Source organism: Ambystoma mexicanum, chromosome 2p (assembly GCF_040938575.1).
Source record: "Ambystoma mexicanum isolate Mex_15411 chromosome 2p, UKY_AmexF1_1, whole genome shotgun sequence".
In the NCBI taxonomy this organism is placed as follows: domain Eukaryota; kingdom Metazoa; phylum Chordata; class Amphibia; order Caudata; family Ambystomatidae; genus Ambystoma; species Ambystoma mexicanum.
Genome location: NC_090923.1, coordinates 1118128529 through 1118156446, shown reverse-complemented (window position 1 = coordinate 1118156446; position 27918 = coordinate 1118128529). Strand labels below are relative to the sequence as shown.

At 44.8% G+C, this 27918-nt stretch overlaps 1 protein-coding gene across 3 annotated transcripts in view; it reads right to left on the bottom strand.

The window, feature by feature from the left end:
* The window catches only part of CCDC88B (coiled-coil domain containing 88B), a 1445666-nt gene that overhangs the window by 1089836 nt on the left and 327912 nt on the right, over positions 1 to 27918 (bottom strand). For 2 of the 3 annotated variants that reach the window (XM_069645149.1, XM_069645150.1), the window contains exons 5-7: positions 22157 to 22215; positions 21996 to 22079; positions 17744 to 17884 (exon numbers count right to left, since the gene is read on the bottom strand). In XM_069645149.1, the coding sequence (XP_069501250.1) occupies positions 17744 to 17884; positions 21996 to 22079; positions 22157 to 22215 (284 nt within the window). The remainder of the gene's footprint in view (positions 1 to 17743; positions 17885 to 21995; positions 22080 to 22156; positions 22216 to 27918) is intronic. The other variant, XM_069645151.1, reaches the window with a different exon arrangement.

Here is a 27918-nt window from a genome sequence, read left to right as displayed (position 1 = left end):
ATATTATAAAGGAAACACAAGCAAGAAATGGGCACCTCACCTGAGAGTCAGGTAACTCATTGTAAACACACATTCGGACTAGGTTACACAATGGAAACTCTAGATGGACATATACGTCCGGGGGAAACATACCTGGCATATTGGTAGCACAAAGGAAACACATCGAGGGGAAAGACACCTCAATGGAAAAACACATTGGAGGATCAGATCCCACAAATGAATGCCCTCTGATTGGCAGGCATCGCAAAGAAAACAAATTCAAAGACAGACACTTGTACACATCTTAAGTCAGGTACCATAAACAAAAAACAACACCCCTGAGGGACAGGTATCACAAACAAAACATCTGAATGACGGACACCTCTCTGAAAACACATCTGAGAGAAAAGAAACAGAGAAATTGATACACTGGGGATCCAGTGCCACATATTAACACATTTGAGGGACCGATAGCACAACTGATGATTGTTTATCACAAATTACTTGGCGACCAAGTTCTCACATTTTATTTTACACTCAGCATTATTTTTAAGTTTTAATTTATGTTTATTTATCATGATTATTATTCTTACTTCGTTTCATTTTTATTTGTTCCTTGTATACCGCTCGTTGGAGGTTGCCTGGCCTCTCCCACCTTCACGGGTGGGGGGGGGGCTCGCTCCCGCTGAGGCGAGTCTGCTTTCCTTTCATTCATGAACAACCTGGCGAGTCTTGTCTCGCTCTCTTCAGGTCCCTGACACTGATTGGCTCCTGCCAATACAATAATGTGCCCTTTAATTCCACATACTCCCAGGAAGCACAGCAGTCGCGTCTCTTCCGTGCTGAGGTCCCGCTAAAGTCCAGCTCATCTGCGCTCATCCGTGCTGCAGACGGGCTGTGGACTAAGGCGACTACCTATTTTAGGACTAGCTATTCGCGGGATGAACTCACTAGTGTGGCCTCCTCGGACACTCTCTTTCCAGCCAACTGGCCCCCCTCACAAGCTGCTAGTTGTCCCACTCCGCTGTAGCCTCCCCACGAGATGAGATGCTTACTTATAAACGCTCGCTTGCTCCTAGCGCATGTGTTGGACTGTCATACCCTCTTTTCTGACCATGCACCAGATTTGGCCTGGGTCCTGAGACTTGACTCAACAAGGTATCGGGCCCGGCGTTGGTCATGCGCTTCCCCCGACCACAACATCCTCAGGCTGGATAGAACTGGGCCTTGCAGGGGCGGAGGGGTGGCACTTTTGTACCAGTCCACCTTTGTTTGCTCCACTCTGCTGTTTCACTACACATCCAACATGACGGTGCTGCTCATACGGGTCTGCATCTCTCCCTCTTGCGCCCTACATGTCCTACATGTCCTCCTAATCTATCGCCCTCCTGGCCACGATTCAGGTTTTATTCTCTCCTTCACCGAGGAATTTATTGAGGCTACACTACGACACGCTTATTGTACTGGAAGATTTTCAACCTCCACCCCAATAATTTTAAAGATGTGCAGGCGGATCGCCTGGTTTCCTCTCTGTCTGATCTTGGCCTCCCCCAGCTGGTCAGTGGGCCTCGCCACGCACTTGGTAAAACGCTCAACCTCATAGTTACTTCCCTCTCCCTGTTCAAGGTAGGCCCTGGTGTTCCGGTGATCTGGTCCAATCATTTCATTGTTCCTTTCTGTATCGATGTCTGCCCTGCCCCCTCAGCCTCCACGTTCCCTCGGCCCCCTTCCAGGCACTGGCACAAGGTTCCCACTGCCCACATATCTCTTGGTATCACAAAGGCTCTCTCCTCTGTTCTCCATCCCTACCTGGCCTTGCATTCTGCTGAGCCAGGTCAGGCTCAGCAGAGAGCTGCTCTTCGGACCACTGCTGATCGCTTGGTGCCACTAAAACCTTCTAATCCCCAGGGACTGCCCTCTGAGCTGTGGTTCTCCGGCGAGCTCTCCAACGTTCGGCTGGCACGCCGTCAGGCCGAACGTAAATGGCGCACTGCCTATTGTCATCTTGCACACGCAGCTTTTAGCAGGGTGACAGCGGCCTATCAGAACACCATCACCAAAGTTAAGGGCGCCTACTTTGCATTACGTATTGAGACTGCGATCAACTTCTATAAGGGGCTTTTTCAAACGGTCCATTCTTTTTCTTCACAAACCACTATCAATAGAGTGGCACCCTCCTACAGGCTGTGTATCTTCCTCTCTATGTTTTTTGGGGAAAAAATCATCCATAGTATCAGGAAATAAATTGTGTTCCCTAGTCGAGACAGATACCCTGCTCCATGCACCGTCAGTTGTTGCTTGGTCAGAGTTTCCTAATTTCTTACAGCCACACAGAGCCTCAAATCCATCTCCCGGCAGACCCCATTCCGCTGGTCACCCTCAAGGAGATCATTTCCTGGATTGCCAAGCCTGTGACCTCAGCGATTAACCTTTCCTTCATCTCTGTCTACATCCCTGATATGCTCAAACACGCATTGGTGATACCCCTTCTTAAGAAACCTAATCTGGATCCTTCACTTTCCTCTAATGTTCCACCTATCTTTCTCCTGTCTTTTCCAATGAAAGTACTCAAAAACCTGGTTACCCCCCTCCTCCTCTCCTTCCTGGAGGACTCTGCGGCTCTGGATCCGGCTCAGTCTGGGTACAGGCCTGGCAGAGGCACTGAGTCCGTTTTTGTGTCTGCGCTTGACGATCTGGTTCAGATCGCAGATCAGGGGGGCAATGGTGCCCCTATCCTTTTAGACCGGTCAGCGGTATTCAACACCATTGATCATGCCATCCTGATCAACAGACGCTTTGCAGTGGGAATCACGGGCCCGGTGCTAGCCAGGTTCCTCTCATTTCTCTTGCACCATTCCCAGTCTCTGTCTCTGCCACTGTCTACCTTTCCGGCCCTCCCCATTACTTGTGCAGTCCTACAGGGTTCTTCTCTCTCTCATCTCCTCTTCAATATATACATTCACCCTCTGATCTAACGTATTCACTCTTATGGGTTTCGGCGTTACTCCTACGCCGATGACACACAAATCTTGGTTTATCTCGATCTGGCTCTCCCTGCCACTGCTGCACACTGTCACTCTTGCTTGCTGGCTATCCATGCTTGGATGGACTGCAACTGGATGCATATTAATGAGTACAAGACGGAGGTCAGGGAGGTTGGTGCCCCCCCCCCAATTCCTTCACCAGGTCCTCAGACATCTGGCCCCCTGAGTTTGGCCCTTGGCCACAGTGAAAGATTTCGGTGTCATACTTTTGACCTTGCTGTCTATGGCTGACCAGGTTAGCACTGTGTAAAGCCACCCAGTTCAAACTTCACCTCCTTCGCAAAGTCCTTCCCTACCTGCACTGCATCTTCGCCCGCTCTCGTTTCCGCTCCATTGACTACTGCAATTCCCTCTACCTGGCTCAACCTGCTTATCTGCTCCAACGCCTTCATATAATCTAAAACGCGGCAGTTCGGGTGGCCACAGGGGCCCCTTGCCTCTCCTCTGCCTCCGGCATTCTTAGCAGTCTGCATTGGCTCCCAGTGTTCAAACGGGTCAAATTTAAGACATTCTACAAGAGAGACCCAGAGTATTTGCAGATCAAATTCAGGTGGTACATAAAATCCTGCCCTCTCCGCTCTGCTGCCAACTGTTGAATTGCAGTCCCATGGTTCATGCACTCCCGCATGGGGTGCTCTTTTTCAGTTGTTGCGTCTTTACTATGGAACAGTCTGCCTCTTTTTCTTCGTTCCATAGACAATCATGTGGCTTTTCTGCCCGTGCTCAAAACCTGTTTGTTCACTGCCTAACCCTTGGCCTCCCTCCCCATCTCTTTTCTGCCCTCCTCAGCTTTTGACGCTTGGCGCCATGATGCCCTAGTTGGTGATCGTTTGCGCTTTAGAAATACTCATAACATAACATAAATTAAGGACAAGTGGACTGTGTCCTTCAGACTGTATTGCTTGACATTCAGAGAACAGGTGGTCTAACCTGAGGTAAGACACCACCTGAGGGGCAGTTGGCCTATTACCTGCTATTCGAATGACTGGTAGCTTGTGGCCTTACTGCATAGCCTTACATCTAATGAACAGAAGGGCCGGTTACCGGACCCCTAAAGGGCAGGTGGCCTGTAGTCTGAGTGCACATGTCTTTCACCAAATCTGAACATGATAGTAAGAAAACTAGGCTCCCCACTTGACATGAGTTGAGCCTTGTTTTTCAAGACAATTGTAGAGTCAACTTGTGATTCTTTCAACTAACGAGCCTCAAGCAAATGATAACCTTTCTTCAATATTCCCTTTGCAAAACCAAAGCGAATGCCAGTATTTAAACGTGCCATATTACAGAGACTGCCTATACCTGGGATTGCAATCTATTTGAACAAGTGAGCGAACTCATACATTATGTGGCAGCCACGCTTCTGCAAGTTAAAGGGTACAGAGAGCACCTCAAACCAGTTCTAGAGTCACTCCATTTGCTTCATGTCAAAAGGTCTATGGATTTCAACAACTTGTGTACAGTGCATATAGCCCATCACCATGAAGGCCAACATTCCTTACTTGTTGAATTAGATACAATTTTTGCAAGCACACTGCGCATAGACACTAAATAAAACCAGTTGGTATAGTGATTTTAATTGACACTGAGGTAGCCTGACACGTGTTTCAGGCACTTGCCCTTCCACTGAGGCTACAGGTTTTTTTGTAAACACAAAATAATGTATTACAAATAAATTAAACAAATTATGAAGACCCAAGGTTACAGGGCAAACAAGGGATGAGCCATGGAACAGTACTGTAGTCATACATGGCACAATATTGCGAATTTTGCAATCCATAGTGTCAGAAGGCAAAGAATATATTGACAATTTAAAAACCAAGTCAACAGTGCAAAACCATATACAGTGTGATTACAATGGAAAAAGAAAAAATTCATACCATTTGCGTGTTTGAATTCACAAAATCGTTAAGTGTGTCACAAGAGCCCGTCCAAATCAGAATCACATCATCTATATATCTCTTCCAAATATGGATATATGGTGAAAACATAACATTTGTAAACACAACCAGTTGTTCAAAGTGATGCATGAATATATTTGCAAGGGCAGGCGCATAGTTTGCTCCCATTGCTATGCCAATGAGTTGACGGTAGTAGATATTGTTAAACAGGAATACGTTGTTAGAGAGTGCACAGAGAAGGATTTCTTTGATCAATTCAATGTGTTCGAAGAACGAGGCAGAATGCTCACGGAAAATATAATCAACACTGGTGACTGCCTTGACATGGTCAATAGAGGTATAGAGTGCTTTAACATCAAGCGTCACTAGTAACATATCAGGGAGAACAGTTAATTGATCCAATATATGTAAAATATGCATGGTATCTCGAATAAAGGTAGGAATGGACGTCACCAGGGGTGCAAGACATTCATTGATGTAAATAGAGATTGGCTCAAAAATGCCACCGCCCCCACTCAGGATGGGTCTCCCTTCTGGTATTGTGGTATAGGCTTTGTGAATCTTGGGCAGGAAGATGGCTGTGAGCATGACTGGGCTATCTACAATGATGAAGCGTTTTTCAACATCTGTTAAGAGGCCTCTGGTGTGCCATCTGGCCACATGTTAGCTGACTGTTGCCCGTATTGTGCCAATTGGATTTGAAGGCAAAGTTTCATAACAACCAGGTGACTTAAAATGTTCAAGACCCATGGCAATGTAGTCCTTCTTATTCATTATTACCACATTGCCACCTTTATCTGCCTCTTTGAAGATCAAGTTATCGTTGGAGGCTAACTTTTGCAATGCTATTTGTTGTTGGTGAGATAAGTTGCGTTTGCACCCTTTTTTCGAATTGGTGAAATCTTGCAATTTGTGTATGTCATTAGTGACTGCTTGGTGAAATGTATCAATTAAATTATCCTTTGGGAAAGTAGGCACACATTTTGATTTGCTTGATAATTCCTTTATTTTCAAATGTTGCTGTTGTATGCTTAGATCATGCAATAAGTCCATCACATTAGCAGTTGAATCATGTTCGCATTCATCCAGAGACATGAGAACATGTGTACTTAGCATTGTCTGTAATGTGACGTCTGATGGGGCAGGCTGGTGTGATTTAGATTTTAAAAAATTCACTTGCGTTCCAAAATATTTTTTGAGTTTTATTTTACGGATACATTTGAAAAGATCAATCTGAATCTCCACATAATCATTTGTGTTAGTAGGAGCGAATGAGAGTCCTTTATTCAGGAGTACTCTTTCGTCTTGAGAGAGAGGGTAGTCACTCAAATTAGTAATCAGATCTATCTTGTCTGATTCCTGAGATTTTGCTGGTACAGCGACCGAGTCACTCTGCTTTGCGGTGGAGGGGGGGCATTTGCGCCTATGGGATTGGCCGCCCCTAGTGCCCCGAGGCTTGGGTCTGGGGTTGTAGTACTTGTGACTAGTGGTGTTTGGAATCTGACTTTTTTCATGGCCGCCAGTGCGGCTTGACGATTGCCTTTCTTGTAGCGGCGAATCTGCTCTAAAAAAGGGGTGGGGTGGGGTTGAGTAATATGGGCTCGATTGCCAGTGGAAGCCTCAGAATCATCAGAGAGATTCAACTCTTTATGGCTAGATCCCTCTGAGGGGTCTGTATCTGTATCAGCTTTGTCAGCATCGCTATCTACTTCGGAGCTTGCTGGTGAGGAGGCTGCACTAGTAGGTCGTGAGCGTGATACTTCATCATATTTGGGTTGGTATGTGTACACCCTATTGTCCCGATAGACTCTGTCATCACGGGAAAATTTGCGTGATTTGCGAAGTTTGACCTCATCTTGATGACTTCGCAAGCGGGTAAAAAGGGTTTTGTAATTTTTAGCTAGGGTAGCACTTGGTGCATCAAAATGTGCAATCTCATCTTTGAGTACATCAATTTGAGTTACAATGCGATCATGTTCTCTGCTTGCATGCTCAATAAGAAGTTTGAGCATTGTATTTGAGCTGGCCGATAGATTGGCTTCCCAATCAGTTGCTAGATCATTATCAGCAGGGTCTTCAAAATCAGGCAAAATTAATATACGAAGACCCCTAGGGATTTTATTTTCTTTAAGGTAATGTGTTAGGGTCGTTTTTTCCCAAAATGTGTTGATCTCTCTAATGCTGAGGCGTTCTAATTTAATAAACTTGGATCGGAGATCATCATTTTCAGCTATCAATCTTTTGAAGGGGTTCAGGGTTGAGCCCTTAGGAGCAAATAATGCTTTGATGTCATCCTCTCTAGTCAAAATATATTCTGCTGCTGTTGCCATGATACTTATTTGTTAGTAGGTAAAGCGGTCTGCACCTGAGCCTCTGAGCCCCAAGTGAAGAAAAAACTAATTGGCAAAGGGGGACTGGCGAGGTTCAGCGCAAGGACCTATTAAGCTTGGGTGTATTGAAGAAAGCTGCAGGTGAATGCAGGGGGTGGGATGTGCCAAGTCTGCCGCCAGGTAGGTAGAATTAGATACAATTTTTGCAAGCACACTGAGCATAGACACTAAATAAAACCACATGTTCTCATGTCTCTGGATGAATGCGAACATGATTCAACTGCTAATGTGATGGACTTATTGCATGATCTAAGCATACAACAGCAAAATTTGAAAATAAAGGAATTATCAAGCAAATCAAAATGTGTGCCTACTTTCCCAAAGGATAATTTAATTGATACATTTCACCAAGCAGTCACTAATGACATACACAAATTGCAAGATTCCACCAATTCGAAAAAAGGGTGCAAACGCAACTTATCTCACCAACAACAAATAGCATTGCAAAAGTTAGCCTCCAACGATAACTTGATCTTCAAAGAGGCAGATAAAGGTGGCAATGTGGTAATAATGAATAAGAAGGACTACATTGCCATGGGTCTTGAACATTTAAATTAACCTGGTTGTTATGAAACTTTGCCTTCAAATCCAATTGGCACAATACGGGCAACAGTCAGCTAACATGTGGCCAGATGGCACACCAGAGGCCTCTTAACAGATGTTGAAAAACGCTTCCTCATTGTAGATGGCCCAGTCATGCTCACAGCCATCTTCCTGCCCAAGATTCACAAAGCCTATAGCACAATACCAGAAGGGAGACCCATCCTGAGTGGGGGCGGTGGCATTTTTGAGCCAATCTCTATTTACATCAATGAATGTCTTGCACCCCTGGTGACGTCCATTCCTACCTTTATTCGAGATACCATGCATATTTTACATATATTGGATCAATTACCTGTTCTCCCTGATATGTTACTAGTGACGCTTGATGTTAAAGCACTCTATACCTCTATTGACCATGTCAAGGCAGTCACCAGTGTTGATTATATTTTCCGTGAGCATTCTGCCTCGTTCTTCGAACACATTGAATTGATCAAAGAACTCCTTCTCTGTGCACTCTCTAACAACGTATTCCTGTCTAACAATATCTACTACCGTCAACTCATTGGCATAGCAATGGGAGCAAACTATGCGCCTGCCCTTGCAAATATATTCATGCATCACTTTGAACAACTGGTTGTGTTTACAAATGTTATGTTTTCACCATATATCCATATTTGGAAGAGATATATAGATGATGTGATTCTGATTTGGACGGGCTCTTGTGACACACTTAACGATTTTGTGAATTATCTCAACTCTAATTCATGGGGAATTCAATTTACACAGACTGTTAGCCACAGTAGTATCAATTTCTTGGATTTAACCATTACTATTTCAGATAACAAACTGACAACTAAAACTTATCGCAAATCTACTTCAGTTAATTCATTACTCCACGCGAGCAGTTGCCATAAGAAATCGGTCTCACGTAATATTCCTAAAGGAGAATTCATACGTGCCAGACGCAATTGCTCCTCAAATGAGGATTTTCAAACAGAATGTTCATTTATCCGTAACCGCTTTTTGGCTAGAGGATACGACAGTCGCCTAATTGACAAAGCTCAACGTGAGGTGAAAGCTTTAAAGAGAGAGGATTTACTCACACCAAAAGTACGCCCTCAGAATACTCACAGTAATAAACTGAAATGTATTACTAAATATAACACAGAAAGTTCTAACCTGTACAGCATAGTCAAGAGACATTGGCACATCCTCCAACTGGACAGAGATTTCACCCCTTGGGTAGATGACTCGCCAAATTTCATCTACACCAAGGCAAATAATCTTAAAAACATCCTCTCTCCTTCATTTATGTCTAACCCACAACATAAACCAACTTGGCTACAGTTAGCAAGTACAAGTGGATTTCGTAAATGTGGGTGGTGTTCGATGTGCACCTTTGCACTTGAAACAAGCAAGCTTGAATTTGGCCATTTGGGTACACATACAATCACCTCATTTATTAATTGTAATACCAAGTTTTGTGTATACTGTATTCTTTGTGTATGTGGACAATGTTACATTGGCAGTACAATTCGGCCACTAAAGATCAGAATTAGAGAACACTTGGCCTCCATCTCCCAGACAGATTCTAAATATCCATTAGCAGTACATTGGCAACAAACTCACCAAATGGATAACAAAGCAGAAATCAGATTCACTGGGATGGCCAAGGTCACACTACCACAACGAGGTGGTAATTTGGTTCTCAAATTGCGACAATTAGAAGCACGGCTTATCTGCCGTTACCGCACTGTCACACATGGCCTCAATACAGACCATGAACTTTCTGTGTTTTTATGAGCTAAGAGTAATGTACAAATGTAATGTTCAACTGACTCCTCATTGTTTTCCCTTTTTATTATGCTTGTGGTTCTTCGTGTGTCATACACTTAGCTGGTTTAAAATTTACTGATCATTGCCCCGGTTGCTCATATCAGGTGCAACAGGTAGGATTGGACCTCCATGCCATTCGTGCCCCCCACGCACTTTCGCCCTTCATATATTAAAATTTTTAAACCCGTCCTAGTGCTGGGTTACTTATCCAAATTCGTGCATAATTTTACTTTTAATGCGGTTTATAGTGGTCAGGTCATTTGGGTATTGGCCCTTATCATTTTAGTCATAACTGCCAATCTCACCGCAATTGATGTGATAAAAATAATCAGTAGATTATCATTCACAGCTCATATCTCCGTCATTCCTATATGACGGAGTTGGGCTGCCATAAGTATATATTTGATTTTAACTAATCCTCTCACATTATTTTTCACTTTTTAATTTACCATCCAGCTAGCACAGCCAGAATTAATCTGCAAATCTCATCCCCTACAGGGGCAGACACACACTCAAGATGGCGGCCTTACATTCGGAAAACGTTAGGCCGCGCACGTTGACTTGCACATGCTGCTGCTATAACTATGGCAACACGAGCCGCGGCCGGCAGGCTCCAGATCCATTTCTCAGCGGAAACGCTGGTAAGTATTACACGTGCACGTAGACCCCTAGGGTTCCGAGGGTCTACGCGCGTCGCAATTATCAAACCAGACAAGCAGCTGATTCTAATTGCGCTGCCTGTTTATCCTTTCCTCCCTCTTTCTCATCGCTGGGCACACGCTACACGTTCGTCTTCTCTCCATTATCTTTACAAGCAGACACGCGGAAACGCTTCCTTATTTCCTTGTTGCAACTGCAAATGACAGGTACTCTCTTGGCACTTGCCCTCCCATATGATTAACTGTTCTTATTATGCAATTAGTGCACATGTCTAATATACTGGTTATAAAATTGAATTTTCAGTGGAGCCCATGAGAAATCCATCTTAAATCACTACCTTCAATTAAGTGGATAGCGAACATTTTGTAGGAATGATAATATGCCAAATTTTAATTAGTGATGCCGCCTTTATGAATTGTCCTAAATTGGTTCTTTATTTCACTCTCTCTCAGTTCATATTTGAACTACATCTGACTACAGGTAAATGTATTTTAATTTACTAATAGTTCTTACATCTTGTATGGCCCACCAAGAACCTTCAGACTAATTAATTTTTATTCATCCTCCATTCCCCTCTTCCATTTTGATCTGATGAATTCAAACACGCAAATGGTATGAATTTTTTCTTTTTCCATTGTACTCACACTGTATATGGTTTTGCACTGTTGACTTGGTTTTTTAATTTTCAATATATTCTTTGCCTTCTGACACTATGGATTGCAAAATTCGCAATATTGTGCCATGTATGACTACTGTACTGTTCCATGGCTCATCCCTTGTTTGCCCTGTAACCTTGGTTCTTCATAATTTGTTTAATTTATTTGTAATACATTATTTTGTGTTTACAAAAAAACCTGTAGCCTCAGTGGAAGGGCAAGTGCCCGAAACACGTGTCAGGCTACCTCAGTGTCAATTAAAATCACTATACCAACTGGTTTTATTTAGTGTCTATGCACAGCGTGCTTGCAAAAATTGTATCTAATTCTACCTACCTGGCGGCAGACTTGGCAAATCCCGCCCCCTGCATTCACCTGCAGCTTTCTTCACTACACCCAAGCTTAATAGGTCCTTGCGCTGAACCTCGCCAGTCCCCCTTTGCCAATTCATTTTTTCTTTACTTGTTGGTTTGCTGCTTGCATCCTATATTTATTTATTGGCATTTGTTGTGCACCCATGCAAAGCAAGCTTGCTTCAGAGCACAAGAGACGAGGACCGTAAATGTTATGGGAACACATTAGTGGGACAAGTTCTTTAAGAAAAGGCAATGTCTTGATGAGTTGGCAGAACAGAATTGGGTTGTCTTCACTCTGATTGTGGATGCAGTAGGCTATTCCAAATCTGTGGGGTTGAACTATGAGTTTCAAACCTCCACTTCGGAGTTTCATGAAGGCGCAGCCTTGGTTTAGGGATGGGTCTACAGAGTGAAGATGCATGGCTCGGCAAAAAGGGTGATGCATTTATGCAAGCCTGAGGTGGTGGTGATGGGAGGTCCTGACCGCTAAATTGACTTGGTTGGCCAGTGAGAGCTTGATGTCAAAGATGACTCCAAGGTTTCTGGGTGCAGTTGTCGGGATGGGTGCTGATTCAAGATCATAGGACCATATGAAAGGGAGGGTTGGGTGTTTTGAGATGCTAAAATAAGGATTAATGGCTTGTCGCCATTTAAGGTCAGTTTACTAATGTTAATCGAGCTCTGAGTGGCTTTGAGGCAATGGGGGATAGGTTTTGTCATTTGTGAAGAAGCATGAAGTGGGCTAATTGGGGTAAGGCAGAGTATATGAACAGTTGAGAACTGTCAACATAAATTTGGAATTTCAGGCCAAAATGTTTAATGAGGTTAGCCAGGGGTCAAATATATGGGCTGAAAAGAAGGGGGAGAAGGAAGCAAACATGGGTGCCCTTACATTGAGGATGTGATAGGGTGAAGTGAAAGGACTCCGTTTGACATGTTGCGATCTTTGGTCCAGCTAGGAGATAATCCAGCCAATTGCAGGGCTAGAAAAATGTGAGGCAATCAATGAAGGCGAGATGTTCAATGATATTGAATGCTGCAGACAGACTGAGGAGGATTAGGATGACATATTGGGAATATTTGTTGAACAATCATGTAGTAGTCCTCAAGGGGATTTTATGCCAGTTTCACAGCGATATCAAGGGCATTGGTTGTTAGAAGATCCAAAAGGGCTTGCATCTTTGATAGCTTTGAGGATGACCAAAGCAGAAGACAGGTTGAAATGGTCCCGGGTAGGAAGTACTTGAGAAGCGATGCTTGAAGGTTTGGTGAGGGTGTTGTACATTTTAAAAGTCCCTTCATGCTGTTTTGAGCCTCATCAATATTTAGGGCAAAGAATCTTCTCTTTGCTGGAGTGATAGCATTTTAAGGCCATGTTGTTAAACTCTGCAAGCGTTTCAGTGTGACACCAGGCCATGGCCTGTAATTCTTAATGATCAAATATCAGCTGGGGAGTCGCATTGAAAAGAACCATTTTGAAGCTACCAAGTAGTGGTTGAACCAAAAAATGTTATATTTGTGAGGTGGCTACTCTCCTGGTTGGGATGACTGAAGGTAGGGACACCTAGGGCTTTAGGGCTTTATTCCAGATACCTCTACTTGTGTTTCAGCATTCTAACAGCGTCTGGAAGGGATCCAGATCATCCTCTGTCCAGCATGTGTCTTATGGAACTTGCTTCCTCTCTTAATTTGCTAAATTCACAGACATCTAGCTTGAAAAAAGCAGATTTGGCTATTCGCTTTGGCATAATTTGCTTTGCCAGAGCTGATAAACCATCAAGTAGCTATCTATCATATAATAAATTAAGATACCATTGCACAGGTATGTACCATAAAACGAAAAAGAAAACTGAATGACAGGTACCAGAGGGGACCTAACATAGTTGAAAATCAGGAATCACAAACAGGAGACACCAAAGAGACAGGTACAACAAAAGAAATAACAATCAGACCGTAGAGTAATGAGGAAACCTGAATGATAGATACCACATATGGATTTACATGAAACTAGTTAGTAATAGAGATAACTTCAAACGCTAGTCCAATTAAATCCCATCTTGGATAGTGAATGGAAAAAGCATTTTGCAGAACTATATAAAGCTCCAGTGCCTAATTCTGTGGTTCTGCACTGTAAGGAACTCATGGTGGCAACAGTAAAGACAGACACAAGCGATCACAGTTAAAGGGTGTTTATTAAACTGTATAAATGGGTGAGAAAAAAGCTTAATCTAAACCTATATCCAAGATGGGAGCAAGCTACAACCATCAAATAATAATAAGGCAGTCTTTGTGGTGTCTAGTCAAATAAAAGGGCCTATACAAAAAAAAAAACTATTGTCAATCCTTACCTCTAAGTTTACAAAAATAGTGCGGGATAGTGTTCACAAGAAAAGAAAGAAGTGTTCACAAAAATGATAAATCAGGATACTATTGCCGGGGTCTCCCTTCCCCCACGTTTTTAGCACAGGACACTGGAGCACAGCACACTACTGGGCTTCTTCAGTACAATGCTACAGTTCCTCTAAGACCCCAGTCAGGCTTTCTCTTAAGCCTCCAGTCAGGCTTCCTACAGTTCGTTTATCACATAAGGTTCCCCTCCGTCAGGCTCAAACCTTCTTCAGTGGCTCTTGCGCCTTGACTTCCCACTGTTGGGCTCGAGCTGCCTCACCTTGCACTGTTTGCTAGGTCAGAGACCTTTCGAGTGGGTGAGGACTTTTACGGGAACCCCAGCCTGACCACTCTGACCATTGTTCCGCTCTCTTTATTCCTTTTGTACGCTTCCCTCAGCCGAGCTCTAGCTGTACAGGTTTTTCACCTTCGCCCCAATGCCTCTTGGGACTTGTAGCTGCTTTATATTTATTCTGGGTTTCCCTTTCTCTCCTGTTTCTTTGGAATAGTCTCCCTCGATCGGGCTCAGACCATCAACTCACTGCAGACATCCCTCATTTGTGTTCATGCTTGTCCTCACAAAGTTCACAGGTCTTATTCATTCTCGTTATTACGGGTCAAAGACTTTCGATTGTACAAGGGATTTTACTCGACCCTTGTATGACCACTTTGTCCTCTTACGTTGGGCTCTCCCAGGGCCTCTTGGTATCTGTAGTTCAACAAAAGGGGACCGACAAGAGTCTTTTAAATAATCGCCCCGTGGCGCCGGACTACTCTGCAGCTGGTCCTCCCCTGTTCTCAAAAGTTCATTAACACACACAAGTTCTTTGAATTCATATCATGTTGCTGTTTGCAACCTTCACTCAATGCAGTCTGCTACCGGCTCTCCCTCCGACTCACCGGCTGAGCTGAACTCCCTGGCATTCCTTGTCTTTGGAGTCAAGGACGGTACCACGGAAGTATGCGCCTCTTTCCGTCTTGGTTATCAGGGTGGTTATCGGGGTGGGAGGCCGTTGTGCAACGTTGACATCTGTTGCACCACACGCTAGCTGTTGTTCCTGGTCTTTTGATTCCTTTCAAAGAGGTTTTGCGGGTCTGGTGCACTTCCCTCCTTTTCGTCCTTTCAAGTTTCACCGCTTTTCTCCTCCTTTTGATTTCTGGCCTGGAACAGCTGCCTCCTCATGCGTTCTGCCTTGCTACCAGTGTACTCTCGTGCTCAACCTTTTATCCCGGTAGGGAAGGGAAAGGGCCGTCAGGTGTGTGCAGTTATTGTCAATTGCCTGACTATGCCTCACCCTTGTGTTGGGACATGTCAGGTAAATGGCCCATGTTTTGGTCTGTTGTCTTTCCTGGTGTAGGAAAGTGTTTGTGGCAGAAAGGGAGGGAGGGGGTAGAGTTTCTGAATATCCTACAGGATAGTATGGCGACAGGGTGATATAAGGAAGGGGGTATCGCGTCTCACCCGTCGGTGTCCCACTTCCACTCCCTGAGGACCCCCCCATCCAGGTGGTCCACCCCCAGGAAATGGATCCAATAGCGATGGCTGTGTCCTGGCCACCTGGATGACAGATTCGCAGGGACTGGTCAGTGTGACACCTTCAGGTTTCTCACAGCACTCTCTGAAAAATGATCGGAATATCATTTCTACTATGATAAAAAAAAAAGAGTAGCAATTCAAGAGCTGATGGCCCAAATGGCTGAAGTGATAAAGCACTCAAACAATATACTGACCTATGGGCTGAAATGTTATGTAATTTTTTCTATACTATTATCCTGACGAAGTAGACTCCTAAATCGTGGAATTTGGTGCGCATGGTTACCATTTTTAAGAAGGGCAATAAGTCTTTACCCGTGACTGCCCTCTAAGATGCAGATTCTAAAATCGTTTTATCATTGCTGTTGAGAGATCTACAGCAGTGGGTATTAAATAAAGGGACTTTAAAACCGAATCAGTATGGTTTTCGAAGAGGAGTGGGCACCACGCTAGCTGGCTGGGTGATGGACACAGTACAACCCATGGTTTGGGAGAGGTCAGGCAGTGTAGCGACAATCGATTTGTCGTTAGCCTTCAACCAAATTTACAGAAACAAACTTTGGTATAAGCTTGATGCTTGGGAAGTTCAGGCAGGATTATTAGCACCATTGGTACATTTTCATGAGGAGTCAGTGTTAAAAATATGGCTTAAAGGAGAAGGTGATCTGACTGATGTTGTCTCCACTTCCAGGGGCCCTCGCCAGGGTTGTATACTGGCCCTATTTTTATTTAATATGTACCTTGCTGATTTGGGGACATCACCGGCGAAGGCTTCCTTTGTTTCTCCGGTAATAAATAAGACAAAGATTTACTGATTGACGTACGCTGACAATATTATATTGTTGGACTCTACTAGAGTAGGTCTACCGTGTTTATTAAATGCCTTTAATGACTACTGTATTGAAAATGATCTATTGATTAATCCAAATGAGACTCATATCTTGGCGGTGTTCAACGGTCAAAGGAAGATAAAGGGCAGTTGGTGGTTAGCAGGGAACAAAATAGATTGTGTAAGAGATATTAAGTATTTACATTTCAGTAGTTATGCCAACCCTGGAAAGGGAAACCTACTTAATTCAATTTCAAAAAGGTAAAACCCCTGTGAGCTCAAATGCAAAATCATAATATTAGATACAGGAAATTATCCATTCTTCCAATTCAAAAGTTTTACATTGCAAAGATAGTTTCTGCAGTCATTTATGGATTGGAAGTGCATCATCTGTTACTGGACAAGAATTTGTTGTATACGGAAGGGCTTATTTGGAAGAAAATGCTATTACTCTCTAAGTCAACACCAATGTGCGTAAATAGATAGTAATTGGGTTTATTCTCTCTGGAGGTTTATGTATTCTGGAAAAGACTCTTGTTTTGCCATAAATGTATGGTGCCACCACAGGATTTATTGTACAAAGTGCTGTCTGAGGATAGCCAATTAATTGCTACCCCCTATGTAGATAGTTGCAGGGTGAAATTAGAAGCCTGGGCTTGGCAGTCGGTTAGTACTTGAAAATCGTATGGCCTTTAAAAAACGTTTATGGTTAAAAGACTGGTGTAATGTGTGTGATTCTCTTGGAATATACAAGAGCCTCAATTCCTTGGCTAGAGTCCATAAAACAATTAGGAGTTTGTGTCCCGTACCTAGTGTGCTCGCTTTCCTGGAAATGTATAAGTATGCTTCCACTTAAACCTGTTGCCAACCTGGGATGACTGTTCCGATAGAATAAAATTGGGAGTGAAAACAGAACCTGTAGGTATTGTGATAAAGAACCTGAAACTAGTAAACATGTTATTATTGGCTGTGAATCCTTAATATTAAACTGCATGACCTGTTTTGAACCCTTTGTAAAAGATTTTAGGATTGAATCTTGGGATTGCCTCTGGGAGCAAATGTTGGAATGTACTTCCTTTAATTTATGTCAAGCCCTGTTCTAAAGTATACACTTGATAAAGCTGTTGGATTGAGGATACAAGAAAGTGTATTAGACTAACGATTGAGGTTAGAATTGTGGTTAGAATGTGATATATGGTGGGTGGCCATAAGCGAGAAATGGAAGGATTGCATTTTGTTGGCATTTTCAACATCAGTATTCTCTTAACTATTGTGCTATCAATTTGTATTATTTGGGTGTGATACAATTGATATTGATGTTTTTTTCTTTTAGAGTTTTAGGAACATAGTTGTATTTTGTGTAAGGTTTCAGTTGTAAACCGATCACACAAATAAATACAAACACATATAAAGAATGATATTGCACTGGAAAGACAGCTGTGAGACAGTAATCACAAATACACAAAAGCACCATAGGTCCAGGTATTACAAAGACATTTCCAAATTTAAATCCCTGGGAGAACAAATGGATGAATACACAGGAGACCACAAAAATAGCTGAATAAAGATAACAGAACTGAAAGGCAGGTAGTGACAAAAAAGCGACAGCCTCTGTCCTTTGCACTCTGACCTCTGCTCTTCCCACACACTCCTGCAGAAGGCGCTGAAGGTGCTGCACCATAGTCTGGAAAGTGTCCTCCAGGTGTCCATGAGGGAGGTTTGCCAGCTCAGAACACTGCAGAGGGAACACATAATTGAGGTCTTGAGTCACCTGCCAGGGAAAGAATGGTAAGTGTTAAAAGATGAGATCAAAGCAAGAAGCCTCCTCAACGCCCCATGACAGTCGGGACTCTGATGTTCAGACTGGTGCATTGCTACGTTCACTCGCATCCCCTTGCATGTGTGTGTGTACACTGGCCATTTCCTGTGACTGCCATGTGTTGAACCGTTTCCTGTGCCCATTATGTACATTATGTACATCTATGCTGGGTGATGCATGCACTTGGTAACTACATGCACATGTACACATTGTCAGTTGTACTCACCGCCATCGCCTTGGGATCTGCAACAGCCTCTGCGCTCCCTATCCCCTCGATGCCCGCCATATGGAGGAAGGAGCTGGCTGTCTGCTGCCAGGGTATGAGGTGGAGGGGTTCCAGCGTTTCTCCACCTGTGCCGGCGCTCTCCCACCTGTGTTTGGGGATGAGGCTGCAGACCCTCGCCTTTAGGTCATCCCAGCACTTTCAACAATCCTTGACTTTACAGGGTACAATTCCCACTGCTGTCAGCCTTGCCATCATTTCTGCTCATATGGTAGACTTTTGCTGACCACTGGGTTTCCAGTGCCTGCTGCCAAATAGTGCATCGGCATGCTCTGCATCTGCCAATGCAGTTAGCTCTGCCACGGTAAATTTGGGCTTGTGGAGCCAGAGACAGGCCTTCTTCTGCTGTGCCATGCTGTTGCCATGACGTTGGGGACTGGATGCCGGCTGGAAATGGGTGATTTGGGGTGGATTGAGTTTTTCAAGATGGCCACCGCTGGGCTTCCCGTTCCAGCAGTGATGCTATTTATGCTGCCGGTAATACCGGCACAGTTGGTGGCAGAAATGATATTACCGGCAAAAATTGACGGTAATACCGGCTGATGGCCGTTGATGCCGGTAATACCGGTCCAGAGGTATTACAGTTTCTGGCAGGGGGTATGCACGTTCCTGATGACTCATAAAATGGTGGTATTTCCGCCGGTCACCCCACCAGTAACGGTAACAATGCCGGACCGGTATTATCGACATTTTACCGGTGAACTCCTAATGAGCCCCAATCTCTGCTGTTGAAGTCTAAAAACATCAAACATGTGTCCTCCTCTGGCATACCAACTGCTCCCAGCACACTCCAGAGTCTGCTCCTCCTATTAGCCGCATAGGCCCACTCTCTAAACTGCCATGCTGCACCGCACGGCTTCTGTGATGAAAAGGGAAGAGGTATACCCTTGTCCAAAGTCTGTCTTCTTCCTGAGCGTTCCCCAGATCGGTGTGATCTGGGGCACTCTTGCCACTATCATACAAGGAACATCTGTTGATGAAGCACTACAAAAACGAATTTGTCCTTATCAACAGCTAAACATCGCAAATCCAGATGATTCAAACACAGTTCACTAAATGCCCCGTGTAGTATTTACTGTAAATAAGCTCACCAACTGAACCAATGCACTTACTTCATACATCAACTGCAACCTAAATACATAGTTCCAGTGGCATTTTCTGCACCCACACACATTGGCAGTCACAACACTATCCACATCTTTCTCTCCATTTCCATTTCCATTTCCTTTAATTGTAGCTCTGCTGACTGAGGACTGACTTTGTGAGATCTCCATAACCTCAGGATTATCTCTGGTTGAGGAGGCATGCAAAATCTGCGCTTATTGATGGATGGAGCTGCTGAATGAGATTTGGGCCTCAACTATCTGTTACTTCTAAATTGTGACATGTAATGTCTGACACTGTAAAATCTATGTAATCTGGGGGATAACCATGCTGCGTGAGCCCTGTAAAATGTTCGGATTCTGAGGATATCTCAGATCTCTAAGAGCAGTGTCTGTAACAGAGGTTTAAACCGATGGACAGCTCTGCTATGTAAAGATTGAGATGTTTGCCAGTTTCTTGTATGGCAATCACTACTGCTTTCATTCCTGTTCGAAGCACTATTTGGGAAGAGGGGGAAGGAAAAGAAAAGGAGTAGAAAAAGGCAAGAAGAAAAGAGGAGGAAGAGGAGGTGGTGACATTGGAAAATAAATCAGGAGAGTGGAAAGAAATGGTGTATGCATTAGGGCTTAGTGGGGTGCAAAATAAGGAATCGACATGGACGGAGATGTCCCAGGCATGCAGTTCTCTACCTGTTTCACTGCACAGTTTCTGAAGCTGTGCCCCCCCACTTACCTGCCACTCTCCCTGATGGGTTCATATTCCTTGGTGCCTAGTCCTTTATGAGTAAAAGAGAAGAAGAACAGTAGGCACGGCCAGTAGCATGCCCCTTCTTTTCGCTAGACAGATGGGCCTTCTGGTAGGGCAAGGACACCAGGGTTCAATGGAGGTCATCCTCCCTGGGTGCTAGGGGACAAGCAGTGACAATGTCTTGGCCTAGGCTGGTAGGCCTAGGGCTCTGGTGCCAAGACCTGATGCTACACTGCTTGGAAAACAGCACTATAGAGGCTCCTTCAGGCAGAGGGCTATACCCAAAGAGGGTTGTGATCCCATTTAGGGCGCAAGGAGGACGCATGACGCAAAACTCTACATGTTCTGCTCCAGGATTAGATCACTACTGAGCAAGGGCAGGACAGCAAGAAAAGAGACTTTCTGAGCTTAACACTAGGTGGGAGAAATATTTCAAACAAAGTGTGCAGTAGGAGGTGTGCCTGGTTAACTGATGCACAAAGAATCTAAGTAAATGCATACACATAACTCCCATTTGGATGGTCAAAAGAAACATCTTACACATTTCATCTCTGTTTAGAAAATTCCCTTATGCCTTTGTTACCTTATAATATAATCCTAGAGTGACATACAGCTAAAACAGTTCTCAGCACAGCCAACGAAAAATGCAGATCAGTGATCAAATTCTTTTAAAAACAATATTACTTGGCTTGACTATCATTTTATAGCACAACTACATTGGTTAAAACAGATATTTATTGGGGCATTTGCTTTCCTGATGGAAGGGACATACACTTCTCAAAGATGTTCAACAAGCACGGAGGTGTTTCATCCTGATTATGAGTTGTCACAACAATTGAAATAAAAAACCCTTCCCTGGCATACTAACACTACAGCCAGATACACCATGATTCTGACCTTCTTTAATGATGTTACTATGAATCCCAGTAAAATAGATTGGCGGGTAAATGTTTCTACAAAAGGGATGTGTTTGCACCCTAATTGTCATTTTAGGGATTGTGGGTGTGTGTCTGTGTTTGTCCTGCAAAGGGTGCTAGTTAATGATCTGACAGTCCTTGCATGCAAGGTAAGATGGTACAGTGTGTGGTTGCAGATGAGAAAGGTCCATGGCTTTGACAGACATACAAGAAACCTAAATACATGCATCCACAAAGCACACAAGTGACCCTCATTTGGCGGTTCGACCCACATTTACACTCATGTTCTGTCTAAAACGGATCATTTTCTGACTATGACCTTTCAAGATGCTTTTCCAATACATGCCTTTCGAAGGAAGTTTAAGTTAGCCTATAAGCATTTAAATGCTAGAGGACCCTCATTGAAATGCTAAGGGCGATGGATACATTGTTTGAGTACATGATAACCCCCCGCTCCCACAAGCCTCACCGCAAAAGCCACACACATTCAATCTGGCTACAGACCCAAGAGACCTTTACGTTCTCAAGGACCCCCAAACTCCCTACCAGGCATTACAATAGACTTCATTACGAGTTTACCGGTCTGGAAACAATGGTGCCGGTAAGCTCACCGGCACCCTTGTTTCTGGATTGGCAAACTATGAGTCTGCCTGCTGTGGCCACTGTGCCTGACAGGTGGGACCCTGCCGGGCGCTGCGGCCACGGTAGGCAGACTGTTCACAGAAGCACTGGCACCATTGCTAAGGGTGCCAGTGCTACTGTGTCCCCATTCCCATAGAGTCCCATTGTATCTGTTTGGTGACTGAACAGTGTTTGTCCTTTATTAGAAAAGATTGTTTATCCTGATGCCCTCAGGGTTTTAAGATGTGTGTGCTCTGAAGCATTGCTCTACTCTCTGGGCCTGTGCATGAGAGCTCGGTATGGGCTCAGGCATAGTGTTGCTGCCTGAGGTCTTTGGGCTTTGTCTCAGTTGAGGAATAGTACTGCTTTCTCAATTTCGTGGTGACCTTACCTCCTGTATGTGTCCAGCGATTGCTGCCTGCATCTCGATACTCAAGGCCTGGATAGTCTCGATAAATTCGTCCTTCTGCTCACACTTTCAAAGGAAGGGGACAGGGGTGAGTGCACAGTAAGCTCAGAAACACACACAGAAATAAATCCCCCTGTACTCACCTGTACGGCACAACCCAGCATCAGCAGCAGGAGTCTACGCATCTCCTCCACACCTTGCTCTGCAACACAAGAAGGAGTGCTGGGTCTTAATCCTGGGTGAGAAAGGCTTAATGTGAACCCCATCCATGCTCTCACTATTCTAAAGTCCACAGACAGCAGAGCAAGAATAGTGCAAGCCATTAATGAATCCTATGCTGGAGCCATAGACAGCAGGGCAAAGGTTGGACCCTTGGTGGCATCCATCCCTATGGGGCACAGGGACACTAACAGCCATTGTTCCTCACTTCGATGGTTAGCATATTACCCAATAACCTAAAAACACAGAAGAGTTTTATTCCTTTGTGCCTAGCTGGCCGTTAGGCCCCTTAAGCCAAGTATATGTTCTTTATAGTGACCAAATACACTAAACATTGCATTTTGCAAGGGATGTTCTTGGTTGAGACAGTAATGGGGTCCCTGAATAAGCTTGAAGATGCAATCCTTTCTCGATATCATGAAGAATAAAAAAAGGTGCAAGGGCAAATCAGATAGAAGTAAGGTGTAATCACGGCATCCAGTGGCCAAGGTACGAACATCCCACAGAAAGCTCCTTTTAGACAGTCAATGGTCAATACGGTTAAGGGTGGGCAGATAGCCCAAAATGTGCCTCCGAGCAAGAACTCTGAAAATAAGTGCTTCATCTACTAGTCCTACAAATCAAAACCTCTGCAGTTCCCCTTTGGTAGAAATGGTTAAATGACAGGGCCTAGCTCTATTGGAGGTGGGTGCGGGGTGTAATGAGATACAGTATCACTCAAAGCCTCAGAAATGTTTTCCACTGAAGGTCACAAAGGAAAACAAACAAAGAAATATGTAGTAAACCATCAAGCTGCCTATGCTGACACTTGAGATTTCCTTTGAATCAAGTACCTACATATTTGGCAAAGGGGACCTGTTCAATATAACGCTTGCAGTGTTGTTGCCAACCAGGATTCCTTTCGTCTATGTATAATATACTTTCCGGGATGAAAACGAAGATTAGAAAATTGATCCATCGGTATAAACAAACCCCTGTTCACACATCCCTACAATGCTGCAGTGTGGGACAACTCAGAGTACCACACCATAGGTTTGCATTTCCGTGCCATTAGGACATTTCTTGCCCACCAACTTTTCCTCTAAGTACTTCATTACATACTTCATCTGCATAATAGTTCAAATAAAATAGTTACATATAGCACGTACGAGGGCCAAATGGACCTTAGAGCACTACACAGAGAAGAGGAAAGACGTTGGAGGTAGAAAGGTCATAAAGAAGAATAGCTAGCAAAATAGATGATCAGTATAATATATAGATGAACACCAATTTGTGGCAACTCTAGCTAGATCAGGGGTGTCACACTCAATTGGACAGTGGGCAGGTTTGGACTCAAATGCACCTCTCACAGGCCGCACTGTTTGCCAATGAACATGAATAATTTATGCTGAGATTGTAAAACTCTAGGTCTATGTGTGCATACATTTCGTACATACAACTCTTGAATACAAGCTGTTCATGTAGGTTTAGAGAAGCATGGAGACAAGAGAGACGGGGCTGGAATGTTTCCAAGAACTGACATAACTGGAGCCAGAAGGGAAATTCTAATTAAAATCGTGTAGCTTTATGGTAGGAAAATGCACGCATTTAATGATGGATGTGCAGTTGGTGGAGACCGACTGGAGGTTTGCTGGGTATATGGGCCTCACTACGGGTCTGGCGATAAACTTGCCAGCGATACCGGCGGGATGCCGCCAGGCCTGAAAATAATTACTGCCGCCTGACTTCCCGGTAACAATGGGGGATTACAAGCCTGGCGGTCCAGAAAATCAGGCACCCGTAATTTTTAAGTCCCCATTTCTATAGAGTCCAATGGGACTCTATGGGAATGGAGACCACGGAAACACAGGCACAGTCGTTAATGGTGCCAGTGCTTGCATGACGGCTTGCCTACCATGGCCGCTGTGCCCGGCAGGGTCAGCCCTGTCGGCACAGCGGCTCCGACAGGCAAACCCGTAGTGTGCCGATCCCGAAACAATGGTGCTGGTGGGCTTACCAGCACCATTGTTTCCAGACTGGCACACTTGTAATGAGACCCTATGTTTGCTGTCCATCCACTAAGCATTGCACAGAAATAAGGCAGCTTTTATGCTGCTCTTCTTTCCAAGAAGCCACTAACATGAAACCAACAACCACCCTATCCTCATCGGGCGGACCCCCTGCACTCCCCAAATCCCCTGCTTCAATCCAGTCACACCCATCCCTGCCCGAATCGCTCTATTTCTACCCAGTGCTCCTGTGCCCCATCTGAAGTTACCCTTTTTTCCCCTGCTCCTCTCCATCATAAGGCCCTCTCTGCCCGACCGCTTACCCATCCCATGCTGCGCCCTCCTTCAAGCAACCTCCATCTGTGTGTGTTATCTATTTGTGGGTGGCAATTCATGTGCAGCTTCATTTGTGGCCAGCACAGAAAACAAGCTCATAAGACCTCACATGGGTTTGTTCAGGTACATGCTTATAATATCTCTGCATACACTTTATAAAGTGACTAAGTATATAGCCCACTTTGGAAATTTGGGATATTCCACGGGCCTTTTCCCATTTTTCCTTCAGGTTGAATTTAATTGCACCTACTTTAAAATTACTTCTTGGCTACTTTGAGAAACATGAAGGTGTCCTCACAAGTAGTCCCCGGGGATCCATTGCTCAGGTGACCAGAGAAGGGCCCTCACTCTTGGGTCCCAACCCTGGGGGGCGGACTAGCGAGGGAGGATTACCTGAGACGGGGGTCCACGGGGACTGCAGGGAGGGCATTCGAAGGCCAGACATGGTAACCACTGGTCCCTTACCCCAATCCATCCTACCCACCCTCGTTGTTCTGGGGATATTGTCACCCGGGTCCCATGCTATCCCTTGAAGTTCCCTCATGCAAAGGGAAGATAAAATATCCTGGACGGGTAGGGAGAATGAACCCTTTTACAACTCTTGACCCCAACAGCGTCTTTCTTTCCCCAAAACCCATTATTCTTGGTCCAAGTAAGACAAGGAAAAGAGTTAAGTACACGAGAAAGGGGACAAAGAAGACCCAAGTAACACAAGGGCAGAGTTCCTGTATTGCGATCTCTTCATCCTCTACCTGTCTGGGTCATGAACCTCCTCAAGACTCCTGTCCCTATGATCACTCCACAGACAAGATTAAAAGATTGTCTTATGAAACAAAACCACTATATGGAGGGATGGCGGGAACGCAATCCATCCTACAATCGAATTCTACCTCAAAACCCTTTCCCTCAGCTTTCAGGGGACATTTCCAAACCCATTTCAACTCCACCTCCCCATTTACAACAAATACTGGGACGAGGAAGAGACAACCAGGAGTAGTGAAGATTTCCCATAGAAATAACATGCGGCGTATAGGGGAAACCAGATGTAGAAAGAACTTGAGTTGGCCCATTAATAGAGTCATGCAGAGTCAGGCATTCGCTAATTATCACTCACACCCGACTCCACTTGATTGCTTTTGGTGTGGTTCTGCACAGCTGAATGAGCGAGCTGGGAACGTTGTTTGGACCCAGAGAAGCCAAGGAGCAGAGAGCAGCAGGATCGACAGCTCAGGGGAGAACGGCGTGCTGAGATGCTGGCCCAGTGTTTTTGAGGGGCGTCAGCATGGCTAGGGAGCCGTGTCGCCAGGGGGCTCCAACGTGGCTACGGAGCCTTATCTCCAGAGAGCCGGAGCGAAGCATCTTGCAGGCTGCTGTTGGTAGTTCGAACATTGCTCATTCCCTTGGGACCTGTGAGACCCTGTCCTCAGGCCAGCGTAAACAGGGCGGCCCGCTTGTCACTGCGCTGCTGCCCGGGTGAATCTTGTGAAAGTAACAGAGAGAGAGAGAGAGAGAGAGAGACTCGAGAGGATGCGACTGACTGAAGCGTAGCAGGCAAAAGGAAAGGCCTAAAAGCAGCGCAGAGCGGAAAAAAAGTAAGAAAATTAAACTAGTAAAGAAAACAGATTGAAAGAAAAATGAGGAGGTCGAAAGAAAGAGAAAGTCGGAAAGCAGAGTGTGCAAGGGACGTGAAGGAAAAGGACTATAGTAAAGAGAGTGCGAGCGACCCAAAACGAGAGAGAAGGTTGGCAAGGACCCGGCAGAGTGGAAAAGGTGCCAGTGGGCACGGAAAGGTAAAGAAAGTGCAAGTGTGCATGGGAAAGGAAGAAGGAAGGTGCCAGAGGGCAAGGAAAAGTAAAGAAAGTGTATGTGTGCACGATAAAGCAAGGAGGAAGGTGCCAGTGGGCACGGAAAGGTAAAGAAAGTACAAGTGTGCAGGAGAAGGAAAGAAAGGTGCCAGCGGGCAGAAAGAGGCGAGTGCAAGTGTGCAGGAGAAGGAACGAAAGATGCCAGTGGGCACAAGAAAGAAGGTCAAGAAAGTACAAGTGTGCAGGAGAAGGAAAGAAAGGTGCCAGCGGGCAGAAAGAGGAGAGTGCAAGTTTGCAGGAGAAGGAACGAAAGGTGCCAGTGGGCACAAGAAAGAAGGTCAAGAAGACAGAGGGGAACAAGAAGGGGAGCAGAAAACCCCTGAAGGTTAAAGTTAAGAGCAGGCAACAAAAGAGGGAGGTTAAAGCTTGGAATGGTCGCGCTTAGAAGGCGAAAATAACCTGGAGTTTTTAGAAATCCTCTGATGCTAACCATTTGAAACAACTGCTTATGAAGAAGAAGGTACATCCTGACGAACTGAACTTATGTTTTCTTTTTAGCTCAAGGGGGGCCTGAGCTTGGGGAAGGGAACCCTGCGAGGCCTAAGAGCTGAACTTGTGTTTGAACTTGAAAGAGGCCTGAGCTTGGACAAGGGAACCCTGCGAGGCCTAAGAGCTGAACTTGTGTTTGAACTTGAAAGAGGTCTGCACTTGGGGTAGGGAACCCTGAGAGGTCCAGGAAGTGTATTTGTGTTTGAACTTGGAAGAGGCCTAAGCTTGGGGAAGGGAACCCTAAGAGGCCTATCAGAGTGGAATCTTGATTATTTTGTTTTACTGAAGGAACTGTAGCTTGGAGAAGGAAACCCCAAGGCATTAAAGACATTTGCCTCATTACAAGGTTGGAGGTAGCCGCTACCTCCAAACTTGCTACAGGGTCTGGCACCTGCAAATGGCCAATTTCCAGGGTATTTCGGACCCGCCGGACGCAGTAATTGCTCTTTCGTGGGTGCCAGAGCCGGTAGATCCCCATTCCCATTTGAGCCCTATAGAGCTCAAATGGGAATGGGGATGCCTGTAGCACCGGCACGGTTCATTACTGTGCCGGTGCTACAGGCTTGCTGTGTTCGCGGGTGCATTTCATTCCGCCAGGTATGACTTGGCGGGGCCGGAATAGCCCGGTATTGCCCATTTGTGGGTGCCGGATTTTTTTCACAAGTTTGGAGGTAGCCTGTCTGTATTATAGGCATGGCTACCTCCAAACTTGTAATGATGCTTGTTTGAACTATGGAGAGGGTCCTATGAACAGTCCCTTTTGATTGAACTCATCCTTTTGAAGCTGATCAACCTACATTTGGTGAGGAGACCACCTGAAACCAATCCTGCTTTCCTATTTTTGTTGAAGCACCACTTTTTGCTTTTGAAAGACTTGTTAACACATTTTGGCAAAGAGTGAGGGCAAGCATAGGTTTAGACACAGACAGATTTTTATTTTGGACTCCTAGAATTCGACGGCCCTTAGAAACATCAGTTAAGGGAATCACCCCTTTAATGTTAGGGCCA